Below are 25,849 nucleotides of genomic sequence, written 5' to 3'. Positions count from 1 at the left end.
TCTACCGTTCCCACCTTCCTAAAGGACATACTGCCAACAGGAGGGGTAGCCAGCACCCTGCCGGTCCCATCTCAGAGATTCAGAGAGGTATGTCCCTGCCACGTCTGCTTGCCGGTTGATGCCTGAAATCCAGTCACTGGCCCAAGGCTGCAAGGCAAACAGTTTTCCCTTCAAAGGCTCAGTGAGCAGGATCGCGAGGCCTGGTCTGGGCTGAGCTGGGGAGCAAGCCCAGTGTCCCTGAAGCACCTGCCGAGGTGTGGCAGCTTAGAGACAGCAGCATTCCAGATCTGGAATGGGCCAGAGCAAGCTTGCTCTGGTGAAAAAAAAATAGAAACCTGAGGCCTGCACCTGTGTTATAGCTCCGTTTTAAATATTATCTATTAAGGTGCAGGGAAATAAAAACCTGAACACATTTTGCTCTCAACACAGTTTTCCAATAACACAAAAGTTTGCAGATCAATAAAAGCCTCCCTCAGTCCCATTCCGTCCCCACTCTGGGTGCCACTGTCATTTGTCTCCATCTGTATCTTTTTTGGGTGCTTTTATAGACTTCCATGTACTTTTAAAAAACAAAATATATAGCTTTTCCATAAATGGGACCATGTTTTAGGCATTATTCTATGACTTCCATTTTTACTTTTAAACTATGTGACTTCAGAAATGACACTCAGGACTTCCCTGACTCTGAGCTCCCAAAGCAGGGGGTCCAAGTTCGACTCCACACACCACAACTAAGAGTTTGCATGCTGCTACTAAAGATCTCACATGCTGCAACTGAAAAAAGAATCCGAATGCCATAATGAGGTTAAAGATCCCAAGTACAGAACACCCAGTGCAGCCAAATTAATTAATTATTTTTTAAATGACACTTTACCACCAGGCTTCTCAAGGAGAGAGCAAGAGGGTGGAGTGTGTAAGGCCGCCCAGGTAGTTACAAAAGTCCTTTCCAGCTGGCTCTGCATATAGCCAGTACGGAGGTTCCTTAAAAACCTAAAAATAGAGATACCATATGATCCAGCAATCCCACTCCTGGGCATGTATCCAGTAAAGACAAAAACTAATTTGAAAACATATGTGCACCCCAAGGTTCATAGCAGCATTGTTTACAATAAGCAAGACACAGAAACAACCCAAGTGCCCATCAACAGACAATTGATTTAATAAAATGTGGTACGTGTGTGTGTGTGTGTGGGGGGGTGTATATGTACATATATATGTACATATATATATATGAATATTACTCAGCCATAAAAAAGGATGAAATATTGCCATTTGCAGCAGCATGGGTGGACACAGAGGATATCATACTAGGTGAAATAAGACAGAGGAAGGCAAATAATATCAGTTCAGTTCAGTTCAATCGCTCGGTCATGTCTGACTCTTTGCAACCCCATGGACTACAGCACACCAGGCCTCCCTGTCCATCATCAACTCCCAGAGTTTACTCAAACTCATGTCCATTGAGTCGGTGATGCCATCCAACCATCTCAACCTCTGTTGTCCCCTTCTCCTCCTGCCTTCAATCTTTCCCAGCATCAGAGTCTTTTCAAATCAGTCAGTTCTTCACATGAGGTGGCCAAAGTATTGGAGCTTCAGCTTCAACATCAGTCCTTCCAATGAACACCCAGGATTGATCTCCTTTAGCATGGACTGGTTGGATCTCCTTGCAGTCCAAGGGACTCTCAAGAGTCTTCGCCAACACCACAGTTCAAAGGCATCAATTCTTCGGTGCTCAGCTTTCTTTATAGTCCAACTTTCATATCCATACATGACTACTGGAAAAACCATAGCTTTGACTAGACAGACCTTTGTTGGCAAAGTAATGTCTCTGCTTTTTAATAAGCTGTCTAGGTTGGTCATAACTTTCCTTCCAAGGAGCAAGCGTCTTTTAATTTCATGGCTGCAGTCACCATCTGCAGTGATTTTGGATCCCAAAAAATGAAGTCTGTCACTGTTTCCACTGTCTCCCCATCTATTTGCCATGAAGTGATGGGATCAGATGCCATGATCTTAGTTTTCTGAATGTTGAGCTTTAAGCCAACTTTTTCACTCTCCTCTTTCACTTTCATCAAGAGGCTCTTTAGTTCTTCTTCACTTTCTGCCATAAGGGTGGTGTCACCTGCATATCTGAGGTTATTGATATTTCTCCCAGCAATCTTGATTCCAGCTTGTGCTTCTTCCAGCCCAGCATTTCTCATGAAGTACTCTGCATAGAAGTTAAATAAGCAGGGTGACAGTATACAGCCTTGACGTACTCCTTTTCCTATTTGGAACCAGTCTGTTGTTCCATGTCCAGTTCTAACTATTGCTTCCTGACCTGCATACAGATTTCTCAGGAGGCAGGTCAGGTGGTCTGGTATTCCCGTCTCTTTCAGAATTTTCCACAGTTTGTTGTGGTCCACACAGTCAAAGGCTTTGGCCCAGTCAATAAAGCAGAAATAGATGTTTTTCTGGCACTCTCTTGCTTTTTCGATGATCCAACGGATGTTGGCAGTTTGATTTCTGGTTCCTCTGCCTTTTCTAAATCCAGCTTGAACATCTGGAAGTTCATAGTTCATGTACTGTTGAAGCCTGGCTTGGAGAATTTTGAGCATTACTTTACTAGCATGTGAGATGAGTGCAACTGTGTGGTAGTCTGAACATTCTTTGGCATTGCCTTTCTTAGGGATTGGAATGAAAACGGACCTTTTCCAGTCCTGTGGCCACTGCTGAGTTTTCAAAATTTTCTGGCATATCGAGTGCAGCACTTTCACAGCATCATCTTTTAGGATTTGAAATAGCTCAACTGGAATTCCATCACCTCCACTAGCTTTGTTCATAGTGATGCTTTCTAAGGCCCACTTGACTTCACATTCCAGGATGTCTGGCTCTAGGTGAGTGATCACACCATCGTGATTATCTGGGTCATGAAGACCTTTTTTGTACAGTTCTTCAGTGTATTCTTGCCACCTCTTCTTAATATCTTCTGCTTCTGTTAGGTCCATGCCATTTCTCTCCTTTATTGTGCCCATCTTTGCATGAAATGTTCCCTTGGTATCTCTGATTTTCTTGAAGAGGTCTCTAGTCTTTCCCATTCTGTTGTTTTCCTCTGTTTCTTTGCAATGATCACTGAGGAAGGCTTTCTTATCTCTCCTTGCTATTCTTTGGCACTCTGCACTCAAATGGGTATATCTTTCCTTTTCTCCTTTGCCTTTCACTTCTCTTCTTTTCACAGCTATTTGTAAGACTTCCTCAGACAACCATTTTGCCTTTTTGCATTTCTTTTTCTTGGGGATGGTCTTGATTCCTGCCTCCTGTACAATGTCACAAACCTCCATCTATAGTTCTTCAGGCACTCTATCAGATCTAATCCCTTGAATCTATTCCTCACTTACACTGTATAATCATAAGGGATTTGATTTAGGTCATACCTGAATGGTCTAGCGGTTTTCCTACTTTCTTCAATTTAAGTCTGAACTTGGCAATAAGGAGTTCCTGATCTGAGCCACAGTCAGCTCCTGGTCTTATTTTTGCTGACTGTATAGAGTTTCTCCATCTTTGGCTGCAAAGAATATAATCAATCTGATTTCAGTGTTGACCATCTGGTGATGTCCATGTGTAGAATCTTCTCTTGTGTTGTTGGAAGAGGGTGTCTGCTATGACCAGTGCACTCTCTTGGCAAAACTCTATTAGCCTTTGCCCTGCTTCATTCTGTACTCTAAGGCCAAATTTGCCTGTTACTCTAGGTATTTCTTGACTTCCTACTTTTGCATTCCTACTTTTGCAAATGATATATGATATCACAAATGTGGAATCTAAAAAAATAATACAAATGATTCTATATACAAAATAGAAACAAACTAATAGGCCTAGAAGACAAACTTATGGTTACCAAGAGGGAAAGAGAACAGGGAGTGATAAATTAGGGATATGGGATTAACAGATACACACTACTATATATAAAATAGATAAACAGCAAGGGCCTACTATATAACACAGGGAATCATAATTAATATCTTGTAGTAACCTATAATGGGAAAGAATCTGAGAAAATAACTTTGCTGTACACCTGAAACTGGGCTTCCTTGGTGGCTCAGCAGTAAAGAATCCACCTGCCAATGCAGGAGACTTAAGTTTGATCCCTGGGTTGGGAAGATCCCCTGGAGAAGGATATGGCAACCCACTCCAGTGTTCCTACCTGGGAAATTCTACTGACAGAGGAAACAGGCAGGCTATAGTCTGTGGAGTCGCAAAAGAGTCGGAAATGACTTAGCAAATAAACAACAACATCTGAAACTAATACAATGTTGTAAATAAACTAAACTTCAGTTTTTATAAATGTCTTTAAAAAATAGAAAAAAGGATCTAAAGTCAAAACGCACACAGACCTTTCTGCATTTAATTGCTCCAGTCCCAGTCTCCATTTCCTTGACCTTTGAGCAGTGCACGCCCGTTCTGCCACCTCTTCGCCGCCAGGAGAGCCCAGGACATTCACTGGAAGGATACGAGTCCTGGGCCTGTACCAGGAGAAAAGAGAGGTGTCTAAAACTCAGGCAGACCAATTTACTCTTTTGTGGTTCCCCTGACCCCACAGGGGCACCCCTGCCCAGGGATCCCCTGCTTCTCCACCAGGAGCCTGTCCGGTCAGTCAGACCAACCGCGGTAAGGATGTACGCCCAGCAAGTCAACCCCTCATGCCTAGAGGGGCTCCCCTGAGTCATGAGGAGGCAGTTGCTAGACTGAGCTAGGACCTAGACATCTAGAGCCCAGACTATAGGCTCGCTTTGCCATGGACTGGCTGTGTGACGTGGGCAAGGTATCATCAGATTAGTCCATAAATATGTACTGGACACGTGGTCCGTACCGGACTCTGTGCGAAGCTCCCAGAACCCAGACTTGCAGTTTCAGGGCAGGCTGTTGCCAAGCACAAAGGCCAGTGGCCAGAGGATGATAAGCGGCGGGTCACAGGGAGGGGTCTGGGTGGAGTGGCTGTGCAGCCCAGGGTGGGGTGCCTCCCCAAGCCCAGGAGACCCTCAGTGACAGGTGGGAGTTAGTCAGGAGCACAGAGACATGGAAACCGGACTCTCTGGTGTGGGCGGGGGAGGAAGAGGATGCCTTAATGAATTGCAAGGAAATGGTAGGAAGAAACAGGGCAGGGGCCAGACCAAGCCCTCCTGAAAGCCTGGTCTCTTTTACATGGCATCCTGGCCTCAGTGTCCTCATCCTAAAGGTGAGAGGCCTGGACAGGCGGGCTGTCAGCTCTGGGATCCGAAGGTTCCAAGGTGAGGTCTTAGGACTGAGGGTGGTTGTTGCCCAGCCTTGGCCTGGCCACCCTGACCATGAGAACTCAGGCTTCACATCCCCACATTCTCTGAGGACACGGAGGTGGAGGGGGGAGGAGGGCAGGGGCCGCTGTACCCTCTGGAGTGTCTCCTAGGTGACCTGTGCCCACTGCTCTGTGGGCTGGGTTGACTCAGGGGAGGGGTGGGGGGTGACTCGTTTGCAGTTTATGTTAAATATTCATACAACAGGCCGGGAACCCAGGAGTCCAGCAAGTCTGCCAAGAGGGACTTCTGGTCCCCAGATGCCGGACTGGCTGGCTGTCCGTGGCTCCCTGTGGGTCTCTGCACCCTCCAAGTCTGACAGTCCCAAGCCCATCCATTTTTTCAGATCTGGCCGGACATGGCTCTGTCTGGAACTCCGTCTGTTCCCGGGTCCCCTCTGCCCCAGCCGGGCTCCCGAGTGCCCATCCAAGGACCGTCCGCTGGCTCCCTCACCCCTTTCCCACCAGCCGGCCCAGCCTGGCCTGCGTCCTCCTCTCCAGTCAGGCCTGTGGAGAAGGGAGGAGGCCCCGGTTCCGGCCCCGCTGCCCTCACGTGCTTTCCCGGCCGCCCCTCCCGCCCTGCCTGTTCCTCTTCCCGATTGCGACAGAGGCCGCCTGGGCTCCAGCGCTCCCTGTCCCCGCCCCACGCCGGCCGCTCCACTCCCACTTCCTGAGCCCCGGCGCTGGAGCCCTGGAGGCCAGGCCAGACCCGGCCGCTCCGGCCCCTGGGGCGCGTCCATCGAGTCCTGCCCCAGCCTCCGGGCTCTGCCACCACTGGCCAGGACGTCCGGGCTCCCACCTCCCTCCCAGGCCTCCATCCGTTTGCTCAGCTGGCAGGCTGACTGGCCGCCATGCGCCTGCTGTGGGCCACCTCCCACCGCGGCCTGGCCTGGGGGCTACTCATCCTGGGTGTCTGGGGTCTCCTGGCCGCATCCCAGCCCCAGCTGGTGAGGGAGGGGCCCTTGCAGGTAGGTGGGGGTGGGCTTGGCTAGGGGAGAGGGGTCTGGGTCATCCTCTCTGATGTCCCTCTGCTCCTCCCAGCTGACCCCTCAATAATTCTCCCCCCTGACTCATCTCCTCTTGAAGGGGCTCCCATACCACACGGAGAACCAAAGCTGCCGAGACCAGGATAAGGAGTACTACGAGTCCAAGCATCGCCTCTGCTGCTCCCGCTGCCCCCCAGGTGAGAAGCCAGGGCCAGAGGAAGTCTGGGACGGGGAGGCGGGGTACAGGGGACTCCAGCCTGCCTTGCTGCCTCGGATGGACACTGGACACCAGCTCCCAGGGAAACCAGCTGGCAGAAACAGAGAGTGAGAGACACCGGCCGGCCATCCTATGTAGGCACCGGGACAGGCCCAGGGTCACACAGTGAGCAGCAGAGGGCGCGGTGGGAACCCCAGTCCCCTGACCCTTCTGCCCCGCTCACAACCTAGGCACACATATCTCCACCGAATGTAGCCGCCACCAGAACACCGTCTGTGCCACGTGCCCCGAGAATTCGTACAACGAGCACTGGAACCATCTCTCCTTCTGCCAGCTGTGCCGCCCCTGTGACAAGAGTGAGTGGGGTGTTCCGGGGTGGGGGTGGGGGGCTGGGATGTCCTGGAGCGCAGCCCCTGTGCCGAGCACCCCCTCTCGTCACCCCCGCAGTGCTGGGCTTCGTGGAGATCATGCCTTGCACTAGCAACCGCAAGACCCAGTGCCACTGCCAGCCGGGGATGTACTGCGTCTTTTGGAACTCTGAATGTGAGCACTGCGAGCCACTCTCCGACTGCCCACCTGGCACCGAGGCCGAGCTCAAAGGTCAGAGGTCACTGGCAGCAGAGGGTGGGAAGGAGGCTGGGCAGGCGCTCTTGAATGGGTGCAGGGTGCTGTGTCCATGGTGACACTCCAGGTGGCTAGTTCTCCGTGTAAGAAAATGCTTCTCCCTCCCTGAGAAAGGCTCACAGATGGAACCTGCAGAGAAATGGAGTTGGGACGGTGCAGGGTTCAAGGTCCTCCCAGCACTGAGAGGAAGCTGGGCAATGGGGAGAGAAGGAAAGATGCTGCGAAGTACAGACTGGGGAGGGTGGGTGGGTAGGGGGCCGTCCAGCAGGCATCACAGAAGCCCGCAGCTGGACGGAAGCCCCCTGTGCCCACTCATCCTGGCTGCCCTGCGCTTTTCTCCTGCCAGATGAAGTCACAGAGGTTAACAGCAACTGTGTCCCCTGTAAAGCTGGACACTTCCAGAACACCTCCTCTCCCACCGCCCGCTGCCAGCCCCACACCAGGTGAGGGTGCCCGGTCTGCGTTCCTCCCACCCTCCCAGCCCCAGCCGATGACAGTCCGCCTCACACTCAGCTCCACAGACCAGCTCCACTTCCAGCCGAGAGGCCCCCTGAGCTGGGCTCTTTCCTCCACAGGTGTGAGGACCAGGGCCTCGTGGAGGAAGCCCCGGGCACCGCCCAGTCTGATACCAGCTGCAGAGATCCACAAGAGCCCCCCAACATGCCAGGTGTGGGGCCAGGGGCATGGGGAGGGGGCATCTGGGAAGATGCCTTAATTCCACTCATCTAAAAATAACGGGGAAATGATGAACCCTTTCCTCTCAGAGTTGAGGCAAGAAGAAGCTCCTTAAAGAAAAACTGGAGTATCCCTGGGCCAGGTTACTTACACATACATACACGTACTTTCTAAGTTATATGTTCTACATATAACTTAAAAGTTACATACAATATTACGTCTACACGGAGACATGGATATAGATATAGATTTAACTATAGATATATAGATACAGATATAACTGTACCTGGTATCACTGTCACCATTTTGGACATGCCACCCTCACATAACCCATTGATTGAGTATAGTAGGTTACACCTTCCGTCACTAGAGAGAAGATTCTACATTTGATGCTTTCTTGGTCTTTTCTGTGGAACTATTGCTTTCCTTGCCTGAAAGAGGATTATGCATGCTCGTACTTAGTCGCTACAGTCGTGTCCCAGTGGACCATAGCTCTCAGGCTCCTCTGTCCATGGGATTCTTCAGGCAAGAGTACTGGAGTCGGTTGCCATGCCCTCCTCCAGGGGATCTTCCCCACTAAGGGATCGAACCCGCGTCTCCTGCATTGCAGGCGGATTCTTTACTGCTAAGCTACCAGGGAAGCCCTATAGAGAATTATAGGATGTTTCTAATGACTGTCATTGTTATCAATCAGGGGAAAGTTTATTTCCTTAATTTTAAAAAATGGCTGAGCATTTATAATCATAGCTTCCATTTAATAAGAGCTAGTGTGTCAGACACTCCGTGAACTTGACTTTCACTAACTCATTTAAACCTCGTAATGATCCTATGAAATAGTCCTATTATTATCCTTATTGACAGATGAGGAAACCAAAGCCCAGAGAGGTTAGGTGACTTGCCCAAGATCACCCATGTGGTAGTCAGTATTATGAAGACCTGTTCTAGGTCTTCCTTACTCCAAAACCCATGCCATAATACATGCAGACTGTAGAAGATTAGAAAATTCAGATAAACAAAACTAAACCTCAGCTGCAGAACCATCAGCTGGCATATCCACTCAACATTTTTGAATATATCTTCCCAGACATTTTTCCACACAATAGAAAAAAATAACATTTTTCCCATCCAGGCTGCCACATAACATTGAGCAGAGTTCCGTGTGCTATACAGTAGGTCCCTGTTGGTTATCCATTCTAAATATAGCTGTGCGTCCATGTCCATTCCAAAGTCCCGAACTATCCCTTCCCCCTATCCTTCCCCAGTTGGAAGCACATATCTTTTGATGCTAATAGGTCTTCATGTCCTTGGCTCTGTAATTCTCAGATTGGTATTTAGAGCTAGACTTTCAGAGAGTACGTAAGCTAATTTTCTTATTTTGTATATGAAAAGCACACAACTGGGCAGGAACCCAGGTGTCCAAGACTCTCGGTCTAATTCTTCCCCACACCTCCCATTCTGGACTCACTTAGGCCACAGAATTAGATGGACCACCAAGGGTGAACTCCCAGTGTCTAAATGTCCAAGTCCTCCTGAGTTTCCTCAGGAGCAGGTGACAGAAAAAGTGACAGGCATTGTGGACTCCATGCTGTCAATGGCAGCACACGGCCAGCAGGAAGACAATGGTTGCCCGTGGCTATACACGGACACCTGAGGAGCCCAGCCTCCCCTTCCCTCCCACTCCTGGGAGCTGCCCCAAGCAAGCCAGTGGAGATCCAGCAGACCCCCTCATCCAGGCAGCCACAGGCAGAGTTCAGCAGCCAGGACACCGACTGTCACCCCTGTAAACACTCCCATGGCTACAGAAGGACAGAATACAGCTCCTGCTGCTGTATTTCTTGCTGTCAGATAGTCAAATCTGCAGAAACGTGGCTTTACCCTGCAGCCTGAGTCTGCTCACAGCCCCAGCCCACCCTCCCTTACTGCCTCCCACTCCCATTTTCAGCCCAAGTGCCTGTCCTCACCCACAGGGCTGCCTCTGTGCCGGTAGCCAACCACACTCGCCCCAAACATCTCCATCCGAGGCAGAGTTTCTCCTGGTTCTCCTGGCTCTCGGTAGGGGGTATCCCCCCCCCCCCCCCGACCCCAGTCAGGCTCCGTGCCCCTTCTCTGTAACCCAAGGGAAGTTTCTCCAGCTCCTCCTTTAGGAACTGCAGTGGGTCTACAAGGGGAAAGAACTTCCCAGGTGGCACTAGTGGTAAAGAATCCGCCTGCCAATGCAGGAGACTCCATCCCTGCGTCAGGAAGACCCCCTGGAGGAGGGAATGGGAATGGAATGGAAAACCCACTCCGGTATTCTTGCCTGGAAAATCCCAAGGACAGAGGAGCCTGGGTTGAAAAGAGTCGGACAGGACTGAGCAGCAGCAGTAGCAGGAGGGGAAGCCTGCTCCCCATTTTCCATCTGGGTGGCCTGAGAACCGGAGAGCTGCTCCCCAATTGCCCCACCCACCCACTGCTCTCCTAGGGTGCTCACACCTCGTCCTGTCTGCTGTCCTCCAGGAACGATGCTAGTGTTGGCCATCCTGCTGCCGCTGGTCTCCTTTCTGCTCCTCACCACCGTCTTTGCCTGCACTTGGAAGAGCCACCGATCTCTCTGCAGAAAGCTGGGTAGGAAAGACTCAGAGGCCAGCAGGGATGTCTGCCTGGGTCTGTGCCCATCCAGATGGGGTAGGGGGCTGGAGGGAATATTCAGCTCCCCCAGGGTCAACACTTCTGCCCCTTCACACTCTCAAGACGCCCAGCACTTGCCCCCAACACAGACATCACATCTATCCAGCCCCTTCATTCTGAGGCTGGAGATAAGGGTAATGACAGACTGATCATTCTGGGAGCCCAGGGTGGGCAGTGCCATACTGTGGGGTAGGGTGTGGAGGGGAAAGCCTGGGGGTCTGAATCCTGCCATTTCATTTTCTATTCCAGGATCCTTGCTCAAGAGGCACCCAGAGGTAATGGGGAGGTTAGGGAGGCAGCAAGGAGGGGCAGGGGACAGGTGAACAGAGGTGGGAGGCAGGCAGGAAAAGAATCTGCAGCTTCAACATCCATTTAATCATTCAACTAATAATTTATTGAGCACACTATGTCCCAGGCACTGTAGAAATAGCAGTGAGCAAAGCAAAGTCTCTACCCTGGCAGAGTTTCATACCAATGGAGCAAGGATAAAGTTAGACGACTGTGTATTAGGTAGTGACAACTGTTAAATATGGAGGAGGAAATGGCAACCCACTCCAGTATTCTTGCTTGGAGAATCCCGTGGACAGTGGAGCCTGGTAGGCTATAGTCCATAGTGTTGCAAAGAGTCAGACACGACTGAAGCAACTGAGCCCAATTGCTAAATAAAGCATGGTGGTGGGGGGCAGTGACAGTGGCAAGCAATGAGGGTATACTATCTTAGAGTGGACAGAGAGGGCCTCTGTGGTCAGCTGATATTTGAGCAGAGAGCTGAAGAAAACAGGGAGCCAGACGTCAGGATGTATCAGGGAAAGTGCTCCAGGAAGAGGGAATGTCGAGTGCAAAGGCCCTGAGGCAGGAAGCTTGATGAGGAGGGCGTGGAGCTGCCTAGCATGGGGTGGGGGTAGGAATTAAAGGAAGATGGAGTCTGAGGTCCCCGTCCTTGGCTGGTTCTCGGCCTCTGTCCTGCAGGCAGAGGAATCAAATCCTGCTGATGGAAACTGGGAGCCCCCAAGGGTCAACACACATGTTCCTGACCTAGTAAAGCCACTTCTGCTCGCCCCTGAAGACTTGGCCCTGGACTTGGCCAGCATCCCAGCGAACCCGGGTTTGGAGGAAGAGGCACTCCAACAGCAGAGTCCCCTGAGCCAGGCCAGGGACCTGGATGCTGAGCCCCCAGAACAAGGCCAGGTGGCCCACGGTAAGAGGGGACAGGGAGGGAGGGCGGGCAGGGGAGAGCGTGCGAACCGGGCAGAAAAGAGGAGACTGCAACAGCCAGTGTCCTGACTACAGAGAAGGGACGAGACTGAAAACCAAGAAAACAGGGAATGAACACGGAGCTTGGGAAAGCAAAGCACATGGAGAGAGACAGGGCAGAAAGGGGAGATGGCGGATGGGGCCCTGGGGAAGCCGGAGTCCGGTGCTGGCAGCACGCGGGAGGCCCCCCTCAACCCTGACCCCTCGCCCCCTCACTCTGCCTTCCTTCCCCCAGGCACCAACGGCATTCATGTCACCGGCGGCTCTATGACGGTCACCGGCAACATCTACATCTACAACGGGCCGGTCCTGGGGGGAGCCCGGGGCCCCGGAGACCCCCCCGCCCCTCTAGAGCCTCCGTACCCCATCCCTGAAGAGGGTGCCCCCCGCCCTCCTGGGCTCTCCATGCCCTACCAGGAGGATGGCAAGGCTTGGCACCTGGCTGAGACAGAGACACTGGGGCGCCACGGCCTCTGACAGGGCCAAGGACTCAAAGCGTCAGCCACGCCGGACGGTGTCTGGAGGAGCCAGGAGGAGGGAGGCCACCCTCCCCATACAGGCCTGACTGAGGACCTGGGAAGGGCCCCGAGAGCTGGACCCTGAGGGGCCAGGCCTCAGACATTGCCTCTCTGAGAACAGGGCCGGTGCTGGCTGGGAACGGCGCCCTGGCGGGACTCTCAAGGCCTCCTGAGTAGGCCCGGGACTCCACTGCAGACTCCCTGCCCAATGGGGCTGCACCGGCTCGGCCTCAGGCATGGACAGGGCATGGGACCCTAACTGCTGTCCCCTGGCATTTGAATCCCAAGCCTGGCACGGGATGGAGCCAGTCACACGGGCACTCAAGGACTGGGACCCCCCTGGCAGAGTCATGGTGCTCAACATCCCCAAGCTTCAGAGGCCCTTTGAGGGCCCCCACTTCAAGGACGGAGGGAGACCCGACAAGAAGCTAGAGTAACAAGGAGAACCACCGGCCCCTCCCCTCCTCGACAGGAAAGCGAGTCTCTCTAACCAAGGGCTTGGGTGGGGTTCGAGGTATAAGGGCGAGTTTTGGATGGGGAGGAAAAAAATTGGTGAGTGTATTTATGAACTGTACCCACATACAAATAAAGAGGAGACTGAGACCTAGGCCATTGATTTCCTTGGGATTTATAGAGAAACGCAATTCCATTGTGGCCATGTCAAAGGTACAGGTCAAAACTATGGAATATAATATGTTATCAGCTATAATCCCACGAGGTATTTGTGTGAGAGGCTGGTATATGGAATCCAGGTGATGACAGTATTGGCCAAGAATCTCTGACAATGTGGCAGGCAGTGTTCTCAATGCCATGCAGCCTCACCTTATGCAGCCCTCACAACACCCTCAGGAGGCAGGTATGAGGACTATTCCCATTTAACAGATGAGGAGACTGAGGCCCAGAGAGGGTAAGTCACCGGCGGTTGCCCAGTTTAGCTGCACATGGTTGGGATAGGCCCTGTTAGATTGGCTCTAGACTCCTGGTGGGTAAAAAAGAGAATTTCTCTGAATAGATAAAATGGACTGGTTTTCTCAAATCATCAGACCTCCTCCATACCCCGCAGGCATGAAGTTCTCAGCCAACTCTCAAACCTCCAGGTTCAAAGCAAAGTGCAAAAGTGTCTGGCAAGGTCTTCTATTTTGTCTGTTTATTTTGTCGCACTGCGTGACATGCAGCAAACCTCCCCGACCAGGGATCAAACCTGTACCCTGCATCAGAAGTATGGAGTCATAGTCCCTGGAACACCAAAGAAGGCCGTATTTGGCAAGGTTGGGTGAAGGGGAAGATCCACACTTTAGACAAATTGAGAGGCCGAGTTCACATTCTGCTGATAAAGAGATGGAGGCCAGCTTCCTTCAATCAGAAGGAACACCGTGACTTTTACTTTATTTCTTCTTGTCTTGCAGGCTTACCTCACTTTATTATGGATTTTTTTAAACAAAACATGGCAACCCTGAGTTACTGATGATGGTTAGCATTTTTTAGCCATAAAGTATTTTTAAATGAAGGCATATACATTGGTTTTTAGACATAATGCTATTTTGCATACTTAATAGGCTGCAGTACAGTGTACATATAACGTTTAGATGTAGCGAGAAACCCCCTAAAATTCGTGTGACTCGCTTTATTGCAGTGGTCTGGTACCAAACCACAGCATATCTGAATATGCTTGTATTTTCTTTTCTTCCCCCCAAAAGCTCCAGATCTTCTCAGGCTCTCTTGTTGTTTGTAAATGTTTGGGGCCCCAGAATTTATCTACCGTGCTGCCCAGTAGAAACAGTCTTAGCTGGAAGGATTGCGAGGGGAGCTGCTGCAGCTGACGGCTCCTTCCATAAAAGGCCACCCTCTGGGTCTAATGTTATGACTGTTGCTGGGGCCCTTCAAGGTGGGGAAGCTCCAAGGCACACACTCCAGGAGGCTTCTGATCCAACCCAGCGGATGGGTTATTTAAGGTTGACCTTGAAAGTATTAAATCCAACTTCCTTTTTTGAGCAGTAAATAATGTGAGCTGTATTTTTAGACAGAGAATGAAAGCCTCCTGCTTTTGCCATAGGCTAGAGCCAGACATCATGATTCCTTAATCATTGTCCCAGGGTATTTAGATTTAAAAAAAAACTATACATTTTTTTTTCAACAAAATAAAAGGAGAAAACTTTTTTTTTAAGAAATGGTGCCAGGACTGAGGAAGGAGGTCTCAACAGGGAGGGGATATATATATATATATATATACTTATGGCTGATTCATATTGTTGTATGACAGAAGCCAACGCAACATTGTAAAGCAGTTATCCAATTTAAAAAAAAACTTAATGAATAAATCTGGTCCCTTCTCTTCATGGCAAATATATGGGGAAACAATGGAAATAATGAGAGACTTTATTTTGGGGGCTCCAAAATCACTGCAGATGGTGACTGCAGCCATGAAATTAAAAGACATTTGCTCTTTGGAAGAAAAGCTATGACCAACCCAGACAGCATATTTCAAAGCAGAGACATTACTTTGCCAACAAAGGTCTGTCTAGTCAAGGCTATGGTTTTTCCAGTGGTCATGTATGGATGTGAGAGTTGGATGGTGAAGAAAGCTGAGTGCTGAAGAATTGATGCTTTTGAACTGTGGTGTTGGAGAAGACTCTTGAGAGTCCCTTGGACTGCAAGGAGATCCAGCCAGTCCATCCTAAAGGAAATCAGTTCTGAATATTCGTTGGAAGGACTGATGCTGAAGCTGAAATTCCAATACTTTGGCCACCTGATGCGAAGAACTGACTCTTTGGAAAAGACCCTGATGCTGGGAAAGATTGAAGGCAGGAGGAGAAGGGGTCGACAGAGGATGAGATGGTTGGATGGCATCACTGCCTCGATGGACATGAGTTTGAGCAAGCTCCGGGAGTTGGGACAGGGAAGCCTGGTGTGCTGCAGTCCATGGGGTTGCAACGAGTTGGACATGACTAATCGACTGAACTGAACTGAATAAATAAATAGAAGGGAAACATTTCTTCTAGATGTTTTACAGTTTCACTTTTTAAATTTATGCTTATGAGCCTTTTTTGTGTGTGTAAGTATGAAGTATGTGTTGAAGTACTTGGTTTTTGCATATAAATATCTAATTATTCCAGCACCATTTGTTAAAAAGACTGTTCTTCCTCCGTTGAATTATCTTTGTTTCTTTGTCAGGTCAGTTGATAATATTTGTGCGGCTTTATTTCTGGACTCTCTCCTGGCTCCATCAGCCTGTGTGTCTATCCTTTTGCTAACATCACAGTCTTGATTTCTGTAGCTTCCTAAGTCTTGAAATTGGGTGATGTAATTTCTCCAATTATTGTTCTTTTTTTAGTCCCTTTCAGTTTCTTTTCCGCATACATTTTAGAATCCACTTGCCAATTTCTTTGAAAAAAAAACCTGTTGTGATTTTTGAGTGAAGATGATTGACTCTATGATTCAAATTGGGGAGAACTGACATCTTTACAATATTGAGTTTTCCAACCCATAAACATGTCTTTCCATTTATTTACATCTTTTCTGATTTCTTTTAACAGTGGTTTGCAGTTTTCAGCATACAAATCCTACACGTTTGTGTGCAAGATCTGTACTTTATGGAGAGAGGAAGCTACTATAAATTGTATTTTTAAAATTTCAAATGTTAATTGTATGTCACTGATATATGGAAATATGATTGACTTTTGTATATTGGCCTTGTAGCTTACAACCCTGTTAAACTCACTTCTTAGTTTAGGAAGCTTTTTGTAGATTAATAGACAGTCATGTTGTCTTCAAAAAAAGACAGTTTTCTTTCTTTCTAATCTGTATGCGTTTTATTTGTTTTCTTCACTTATTACACTGGCTGGGCTTCCCTTGTGGCTCAGCTGGTAAAGAATCTGCCTGCAATGTGGGAGACCTGGGTTCAATTCCTGGGTTTAGAAGATCCCCTGGAGAAGGAAAGGCTACCCACTTCAGTATTCTTGCCTGGAGAACTCCATGGACTGTATAGTCCATGGGGTCCCAAAGAGTCGGACACGACTGAGTGACTTTCACTATTACACTGGCTAAGACTTCTTGTATGATATTGAATAGGAGTTCTGGCCACGGACTCCTTACAGCAAATTGATGAGACCTGTCAGAGCATTTACACTGAGTGTAGCATTTATAGGACAGATTTTTTTAGGTTTATGGAACAGCTATACTAGCTATACTATGCATGCTTAGTTGCTCAGTTGTGTCTGACTCTTTGCGACCCCATGAACTATAGCCTGCCCAGTTCCTCTTGTCCATGGCATTCTCCAGGAGAGAATACTAGAGTGGGTTGCCATTCTCTTCTCCAGGGGATCTTCCTGACCCAGGGATCGAACCCGGGTCTCTACCCAGGTAGACCCTTTACCATCTGAGCCACCATAGTACATGTTTTATTTTGCTTTAATCTGGGTTGAGACAACCCCGTAAAGAACTTCCATATGTTTGTGGGGCCATAAGATTCCCACAGGTGAGTCCTTTGGGCTTCAATAGCTAAGATGGAGGGCCACTGCCCCATGGCCACTTCAACCTCCATCTGTAATAAATTGGTCAAGGCAGTTTTTCAGGCCAGGGTACAAGCCCTTTCCCACGCTGGGTCCAGCATTATCCAGCATTATTGCTTGAGTTTGCCTGACCCACTTTGCTAAAGCCTCATTGTTTTTCCAAGCTGACTCATATCATTTGCCTTGCTCCTGAGAACTCCCTGTGCTCTGCCTAGCCTAATTAATAAATCTTTTCTTCTGAATGTCATTCTTCATTAAAGCAAACTCCAATTTGTCCCACGATACCTAGACCAGCACCTATGTCCCCTAAGGCCTTTACCTGTCCTGTGGGCCAGTCCACTGTACATGTTGTTGCCTTTGGGTACTAATGACCCCTGTGCAGTTAGGATACATGTTTTGCATCCAAAAACGTTGGGTCCCCCACACCGGGGTTAGGTGAATGTTCAGTTCAGTAGCTCAGCCATGTCTGACTCTTTGCAACCCCATGAACCGCAGCACGCCAGGCCTCCCTGTCCATCACCAACTCCCTGAGTCCACCCAAACCCATGTCCATCAAGTCAGTGATGCCATCCATCCATCTCATCCTCTGTCATCCCTTTCTCCTCCTGCCCTCAATCTTTCCCAGCATCAGGGTCTTTTCCAATGAGTCAGCTCTTCGCATCAGGTGGCCAAAGTATTGGAGCTTCAGCTTCAACATCAGTCCTTCCAATGAACACCCAGGACTGATCTCCTTTAGGATGAACTGGTTGGATCTCCTTGCAGTCCAAGGGACTCTCAAGAATCTTCTCCAACACCACAGTTCAAAAGCATCAATTCTTCGGCACTCAGCTTTCTTTATAGTCCAACTCTCACATCCATACATGACTACTAGGTGGGTGTGGCTCAGTGGTAAAGAACCTGCCTGCCAATGCAGGAGATGCAAGGGATGATGGGTTTGATCCCTGGGTTGGGAAGACCCTCTGGAGGAGGAAATGGCAACCCACTCCAGTATTCGTGCCTGGTAGGCTATACTCCGTGGGGTCGCAAAGAGTCGGACATGACTGAGCACACATACCTAGAGGTAGTTTCGTCTGAGTGTGCCCCCAGGGGCCTCTCACGGTGTCCCATGTCTCAGGGCACGGCCAGTCTCCAGGAACTCCAGTCCACCACGTGATGTCCCCGTCTATTAATTCCATCAAGGACCCATTGTTCTTCCCTATTGTGCTTAATAGCTTTCCATCCACAAAACAAGGGTGATGTGTATTAGCGCACAGCACCCAATGGGAATGGGACATTGGGCATGCATGCTGCCATTGTATCTTGTCAATTATAATCAGGGGTCTTCTTTTGAATTTGATCATCAAGATTTATAGTTGCACAGCCATAATTCTGCTGGGAGCCATACACCACTCAGTCTGAAGGCCCAGCAGGAAGCAGCTGTCAGAAACTGCTTCCCAAGTGATACCCTTTGTAATAGATACAGCCTGAAGAATAGGTGTTCAAAGATACTGGCCAATCACTGTAGCTCCCTTTGGTCACTGACCATTGGTCTAGTTCACCATCATATCTTATGAACAGAAGGTCTTCCAGGGCACTGCCCACTCAGATTTGCAGGCTGCCATTTGACCTTGTCAGTATTGATCTGAACAAAGGAGGTAAACTGAGGCAAGGTCCAATGACCAGAAATTGAGTTTATTCTGAAACAGTAAAAGAATCACAATTTGGGAAATGCAATCTCCAGCAAGCTACAAGTTGAAGGTTTCGGGTGGGCTGGATTTATTGGCAGGGTCTGAGCAGTAGGTTCATTGGCTTGAGAATGGGGAAAAAATCTTGGTGGGCATTCATTGGTAAGGAGATAAGTCTTTGTCTCCGTAAGTCAGGCATTTGATGGAAATCAGTCTCTTATTTTTAAGTTCCCTTCTCCTGAGTACGCATGTGTGTCTCCATTTTCTATTCCGCAGGTTCCATTTCAGATGGAAATCCTATTGTGTATTGGTTTGATATGATTTCAGATCTGCTTATTTAAGTCAGTGAAGCTGTTTTAATCCACTTGTTCATGGTAAAGATTTTTTAAAAAGTTGTTTTAGAAATAAAGTTGCTTGGGAGGGCAATGAATTGGGAGATTGGGATTTAACATATATACATTATTGATACTATTTGTTGCTGTTGATTAGTCGCTAAGTTGTGTCCAACTCTTTGGCGACCCCATGGACTATAACCCTCCAGGCTCCTCTGTCCATAGGATTCTCAGGGCAAGAATACTGGAGAGGATAGCCATTTCCTTCTCCAGGGGATCTTCCCAACCCTGGAATCGAACCTGTGTCTCCTGCATTAGCAGGGAAATTTCTTTACCACTGAGCCACCAGGGAAGACTATAAAACAGATAACTGATGAGAACCTACTGCACAGGGAACTCTACCCAATGCTCTGTGGTGACTTAAATGGGAAGGAAATTCAAAAAAGAGGGCATAAATGTATACGTATAGCTGATTCACTTTGCTCTCCAGTAGAAACTAAACATTGTGAAGCCACTAGACTCCAATAAAAAATGTTTTAAAAATAAAGTCTTACTTTTACTTATTACTTTAAAAAAATAGAAAGTTGTTTCGATGTAAGAATGAAGTGCCTTGGGTCAGGATGTCCCTACCTCATCTATTGTCTTTGATAAGCACCCAGAGCTCAGCTTCTGAGGGGCATCTCTGGGGGCTTATATGGATAAGAACACATGGAGAAGCAACTTTGATAAGCAGACGTCTAGGCTGTGAGTGCTGAGAGTGTGTGAGAAATATCCAGAGTTCCGTCTGGGCAAAAGCTACCGTTTGCTGATCCAGCTCCATGACAGTTTTGAGACACCGGCTCCTGCCCTGGCTAGGCCACTCTTGGTGGGGGTGGTGTTAAAACTGCAGCAGTCTCAGGAAGAGAAAGGACGTCCGTTCCTACCTCCGAGAGGCACTCCTCTTAGGCAGTATCGCAGGTAGTGCCTGGAGTGATAACCCACATTTGCTGGACTGATAACCCTCGGAGCAGCCCTGCCTGCCCCCAGCATTCAAACCTTCATTACCTAGCAATGCACATTAGCAATGAGGACTTTCATTTTTTGCATTGGCAGCTGCAAGTCAGATCTTGGTTCATCAAGTATTCTCTGCTGAGTACCGACCTGTATAAAGATAAACGTTGAACTAAATTTGGAGTTTATTTCTTTCATCTCCCCCCACCCTGGCAAAAATAGTGTAATCAGTTATTTGTTTGTATTATGTAAATTTTTTGGTTTATTAAAAGATATTATCCTGCAGGTGGGGAAGGAGAGTGTGGGATGAATGGAGAGAGTAGTCTAGGAACATATACACTACCATATGTAAATAGAGAGCCAGTGGGAATTTGTTGTATGCTTCAGGGAACTCAAAGTGGAGCTCTGTGACAACCTAGAGCTGAGTTGGGGTGACAGATGGGAGGGAGGCTCAAGAGGGAGGAGACATATGTACACCTATGATTCATTTCTGTTGATGTACAGCAGAAACCAACACAATACTGTAAAGCAATTATCCTTCAATTAAAAATAAATTTAAATAAATAAACTGTACACAGAAATTTTTAAAGACATCATCCTAGATTCCATATAATTGCGTTAATATACTATATTTGTTTTCCTCTTTTTGATTTACTTCACTCTGTATAACAGATTCTAGGTTCATCCACCTCATTAGAACTGTTTCAAATTCATTCTTTTTTATGGCTGAATAATACTCCATTGTATATATGTACCACTTCTTCTTGATCTATTCATCTGTCAATGGAAATCACAGTGTATTGAGCTCTCCTATCAAGGAGTCCCAGAAACGCCTACCCGAGACACCCCAGCTGTTTATCCACTCACTTGCATATGGCCTTGAGTCCCCAGCTGGGAGGTAGGACCAAGAAGACGCTGACCTATCCATCAGTCTTTACCTGGATTAAGCTAACCACTGCCCTGCACAATTCTTATCATAATTTTTGCCTTCCAATTTGTAAAACTCCTACAAAATGGAATAATGGAATAAATTAATTTGGGGCCTTTTAATGCTGATGGACCAGCAGAGGATCCAATTGGTCCGTCGGATAAACTTCAGTAGAGTTTATCAACAACTATGTTTCAACACCATCAAAAGTCCACCATCATTCCTCTCATTTCTCAATAGCCATCTAAAGACTTCTACTCTGCTGGCACAGCCCAGGGTGCTCCCCTCTGTCTCACCCTGTTTTCTTGTTAATTACTTTAATGTTCTCAGTATCAGTAAGAATCACACAAGGGGACTTCCCTGGTGGTCCAGTGGTTGGGAACCCCCCTGCCAATGCAGGGAACACAGGTTTTATCCCTGGTTTAGGAGGATCCCACATGCCATGTGGCAACTAAGCCTGTGCACCACAACTACTGAGCCCGTGCACCTAGAGCCCATGCTCTGCAACATGAGAAGCCACCGCAATGAGAAGCCAACACACCACAGCTAGAGAGCAGCCTCCGCTCGCTACAATTAGAGAAAGCCCCTGCTTAGCAAGGAAGAGCCGGTGCGCCAAAAATAAGTAAATAAATAAATTTTAAAAAATGTTGTTTTTTTTTTAAGAATCACAAGGAAGCTGAAACAGCAAGTTTGATAGGGCTTCTGCTATTGTTGTCCAATTTTGCAGCAGGAAAGTTATATGAGGTATGCATACTAAAGTGAAACGTGAAAGTGCTAATTGCTCAGTCGTGTCCAATCCTTTGCAACCCTCTGGACTGTAGCCCACCAGGCTCCTCTGTCCATGGGATCCTCCAGGCAAGAATACTGGAGTGAGTAGCTATCCCCTTCTCCAGGGGAACTTCCCAACCCAGGAATTGAACACTGGTCTCCTGCATTGCAGGTGGATTCTTTACCAGCTGAGGCACCAGGGTGTGTACTAAAGACACCCTATAATCACAGCATTTCCTAAGACTGGATAATGAGCGTGTTTATCAGGTGAGTATCCGGGTCATCCTAAAGCCAGTCCTTGGTGCTTGTACATGAAGCATATAAGCCACTTCATCTGGAATGTTCCACTTGGCTTTGACAGGGGGAGTGGAATAGTCCCTCCTCTCAGGATAAATACACTTTACAGTGGCTTTCACCCAGCCATATGTGATCGTTCAACAGTGGCCCGGCATCAACACAAACATGCTCTTCCGCCTCTGCAGTGTCAAAAGCAAAGACACAGCCCCCAAATTAAACACGCTCACAATCTATCTCCCTAAACGGTCTTCAGGGAGCCGACGATTCCAGTCTACAGAGTGAGGCCATTCCTTCTCCCGTACTCCCTGGCTTCAATCGCTTCCTGGTTTCGTCCTCCCTCCATGTTGACCACTTTAGAGATAAGCAGAGGCCTTGTCGTGCTTTCTGTTTTTCTGGCACAACTTTTCGCTTTGGGAGTGGCTTTGAGGCTGGTGGCCAACGCTCAGACCTCTGTGTGAGCTTGGTCCAGTATTAAGTCCGTAGCACTCTCTTTTATTTTCACTTTCGCTATGTCAGCTAACAATAACCGTGGGACTGTGTACTTAGCAGGCTTCTGATTATTTTGCGTTTCCTTATGTACTCAATAAGCCAACTCCTCAGGAATCCAGTCCACCACCATTTCTAAATCCCACTGGTAACCATAGCCACAGTTTCAGACTACGTATGACTAGATAGCCATCAGGGATCAGAGGTTCCTCATCCCCCACCCTTCATACTTTCTCTTTCCCAAACCACAAGTTTCCAGGAACCAGGGCTGTTTTAGCAAATCCCACTGCTCTGACAGCAATTAACGGGATCTGTTTCTATTCACGACACTTCTGACACAAAATGTGTGAGTTTTCCGCAGCAAGATACCCTCCAGTTCTCTGCAGACACCTACTGGGTGTGTTATTAATACAACTTAGTTCAGTTTTAACACAAAGTACTCCGAGTTCGCAGGTTACCCACACTTCTGTCCAACAGGCTCAGATCAGGGGTTCCCAAGATCCTCTCCTCAGGTTAGATAATTCGCTATAGCAGCTTACAGAGCTCAGGGAAAGCATTTTGCTTACTATTATAGGTTTGTTAAAAAGGAGAAAAATAAGCAGCCAAATAAAGAAGTACATAGAACAAGGTCTGGAAATGTCCAGCATACAGGAGCTACTGCTCCCATGGAGGCTGGGGAGCACTACCCTTCCAGCTCGTGGATGTGTTCACCATCCCAGAACTAAACCCGGTGGTTTAGGAATTTTTATGGCGTTCTCATCATGTTGTTGTTCCCCAGTCACTCAGTCATATCTGACTCTTTTCGACCCCATGGACTGAAGCACACCAGGCTTCCTTGTCCTTCACCATCTCCCAGAACTTGCTCAAACTCATGTCCATTGAGTCAATGATGCCATCCAACCACCTCATCCTCTGTCGCCCCCTTCTCCTCCTGTCCTCAATCTTTCCCAGCACCAGGGTCTTTTCTAATGCGTCGGCTCTTTACATCAAGTGGCCAGAGTATTGAAGCTTCAGCTTCAGCGTCAGTCCTTCCAATGGATATTCAGGATTGATTTCCCTTAGGATTGACTACTGCTTTGGTTTGCTTGCAGTCCAAGGGACTCTTAAGAGTCTTCTCCAGGACCACAATTCCTAGCTGTTCCTCCAACGAGACCCTTGTTTGTGTCTCCCCACTTGGCTTTGCACCCTCCTTTCGTGCTGCTCATCAGAGAGAATCTGTCTCTTGTAAGCTCTTCCAGGTGTGTCTCTGCTGTCTTGGCTGGAGGCTGTTCACGTGGTCATGAGACGTGGAGGAGGATTCGTGTTGTCTGGTGTTATCGCTAAGCCACAATCTTAGGCAGGCACTGTGAGCCTGGGTCTTGGGGCCAGCGTTTCCCCCTCGTCTCCAGATACACTGCTGGCCCAGCACGTGTTCCTGTCATCATCCCTCAAGGGAAGAGCTTCTTTCCCTGCCCCCCCCAACTCTCCCCTGCCCCCATTTCAATGGGCTTCCACCACTGCCTTCAGCCTGTGGGTTTTGACAATCTTTCTCTTGCAGATCAAGTTTTGTCCAAGAGGAGCAGAATTTTAACAGCGACAGCACCAGAGAGGGTGGGTGGGGAGACTTGCTCAGAACACTTCACCACTCCCACTGTCTTCTTTTGGGTGAACTGTGGGGCTCCTGAAGGAAAAGTCTGAAAGAGAATACAAGCCCTTCTGTGTCTCAGCTCCCAGCTCACAAGTATTATTTCTCCATGTCCGTGTCTGTCACCTTCTAAATTCCAGGTTAATGGTTGGTCCTCTGATCTCAATTCTCTGATGAGATCAAGAAAAGTCACATTTTCTTTTTTTTTTAATTAATTTATTTATTTCAGTTGGAGGCTAATTACTTTACCATTTTGTGGTGGTTTTTGCCATACGTTGACATGAATCAGTCACGGGTGTACATGTGTCCCCCGTCCCGAACCCCCGAACCCACCTCCCTCCCCATCCCATCTCTGTGTTGTCCCAGTGCACCGGCTTTGAGTGTCCTGTTTCATGCATCGAACTTGAACTGGTCATCTAGGCATTTTCTTATGCAAATGGGAGCAATAATCTTGCCAGACTTTCTTTTCGGTTCAGAAGTGCACTAAAGCAAGGGTCCTCAACCTCTGGGCTCTAATGTCTAATGATCTGAGGTGGAATTGATGTAATAATAATAGAAATAAAATGCACAGTAAATGTAGTTCACTTGAATCATTCCAAAAACATCTCCCTTGCATCCATGGAAAATCTGTCCTCCATGAAATTGGTCCCTGGTCCCAAAAAGGTTGAGGACCGCAACACTAGAGTGTTAAGCAGAAGAATAAGATGATCACATGTGTAACTTTATTTCTTCCTTGTTTTATTGAGATATGATTGACATGCAGCACTGTGTACATTTAAGGTGTACAACATAGTGAAGTGACCTACATGCATCATGAAATGATCACCCCAATAATTTTAATGAATAGCTGTCATCTCAGGTACAAAATAAGAGATGTAGAAAAAAATGTTTTCCTTGTGATGAGAACTTTGAGGATTCACTTTCTTAACAATTTTCATATATAACGTCAGCAGTGTTAATTATATTTATCACATTGTACACTACATCTTTGTGTGCCAAGTCACTTCAGTCGTGCCTGACTCGGTGCGACCCCATGGAATGTAGCCCAGCAGGCTCCTCTGTCCATGGGATTCTCCAGGCAAGAATACTGGAGTGGGTTGCCATGCCCTCCTCCAGGGGATCTTCCCGACCCAGGGATCAAACCTGCATCACTTATGTCTCCTGCATTGGCGGGGGAGTTCTTTACCATTAGAGCCACCTGGGAAGACCCACCCTACATCCTTAGTACTTATTTATTTTCTAACTAGAAGTTTGAACCTTTTGGTTACCTTTGTCCAATGTTCCCATCTTCTGGTAATCACAAATCTGATCTCTTTGTTTCTATGAGTTTGTCTGTTTCTTAAGCACAGTTGACCTGCAACACCATGTTAGTTCCTGGTGCACACCATAGTGATTCAATATTTCTATACATTTCTAAATGATCACCACCAGAAATGTAACCTTAAGTGCTTCTGATTGCAGTGGGGAGAATGGGGTTGGTGGCAAGGGAGGAAGGGTTAGGAGGAGCCCATAGCAGTCATACCTGAAGGAGGGGGTGCTCACCTGGGCAAGGCTCGTGGCAGTGGGAATGAAAAGAAGATGGATTCTGAGACTTCCCCAGCGGTCCAGAGGTTAAGACTCCGCAGTTCCGCTGCAGGGGACACAGGTCTGATCACTGGTCTGGAAACTAAGATACCACATGCTGTGTGACGCAGCCAAAAAATACTTTTTTAAAAGTTTTAATTAAAAAAAAAAGATAGGTTCTAGAGACACTTGGGAAGTAGAGTAAATAGAACTGGCTAACAGGTTGGATGTGGGAAGTAAGGGAGAATTTTGCAGACAGGATGACTCCCATAATTGTAGCCTGAGCACTGAATGAGTAACGATGTCATTTACTGAGCTGGAACACTGTGAAGGGTTAGTATACTTGATTATATGAAAACGTAAAACTTGGACTTCCCTGGTGATACAGTGGATAAGAATCCATCTGCCAATGCAGGGGTCACAGGTTCGACCCCTGGTCCGGGAAG

At 48.0% G+C, this 25,849-nt stretch overlaps 1 protein-coding gene and 1 long non-coding RNA gene across 14 annotated transcripts; one reads left to right on the top strand and one right to left on the bottom strand.

Moving 5' to 3' along the window:
• Positions 1 to 1,135: 1,135 nt before the first annotated feature.
• LOC145544853 (uncharacterized) lies at positions 1,136 to 5,817 on the bottom strand. Its single transcript, XR_014081673.1, has 2 exons — positions 5,757 to 5,817; positions 1,136 to 4,496 (listed from the first exon to the last, which is right to left on the bottom strand). It is a non-coding gene; the product is annotated as an uncharacterized LOC145544853 (long non-coding RNA).
• Positions 5,818 to 5,974: 157 nt separating this feature from the next.
• Positions 5,975 to 12,850, top strand: LTBR (lymphotoxin beta receptor). 13 transcript variants are annotated; one of them, XM_081588235.1, is made up of 11 exons: positions 5,975 to 6,249; positions 6,389 to 6,485; positions 6,736 to 6,861; positions 6,953 to 7,112; positions 7,240 to 7,289; positions 7,476 to 7,572; positions 7,705 to 7,796; positions 10,301 to 10,408; positions 10,721 to 10,746; positions 11,441 to 11,669; positions 11,961 to 12,850. In XM_081588235.1, exons 1-11 carry the CDS (start codon positions 6,154 to 6,156, stop codon positions 12,200 to 12,202), a joined length of 1,323 nt encoding a protein of 440 aa, XP_081444361.1. In that variant the 5' UTR covers positions 5,975 to 6,153; the 3' UTR covers positions 12,203 to 12,850. The 13 variants fall into 13 exon arrangements, with proteins under 13 accessions (XP_081444361.1, XP_081444365.1, XP_081444360.1 ...); XM_081588239.1 differs by lacking the exon at positions 7,240 to 7,289 and having other exon boundaries at positions 6,953 to 7,105; XM_081588234.1 differs by lacking the exon at positions 7,240 to 7,289 and having other exon boundaries at positions 5,975 to 6,270; positions 6,953 to 7,105.
• Positions 12,851 to 25,849: the final 12,999 nt, after the last annotated feature.

Source organism: Giraffa tippelskirchi, chromosome 4, assembly GCF_054371585.1.
Source record: "Giraffa tippelskirchi isolate mGirTip1 chromosome 4, T2T-mGirTip1v1.2.pri, whole genome shotgun sequence".
In the NCBI taxonomy this organism is placed as follows: domain Eukaryota; kingdom Metazoa; phylum Chordata; class Mammalia; order Artiodactyla; family Giraffidae; genus Giraffa; species Giraffa tippelskirchi.
Note: the sequence above shows the minus strand (reverse complement) of the source record. Positions and strands in the feature narration are given on the sequence as shown.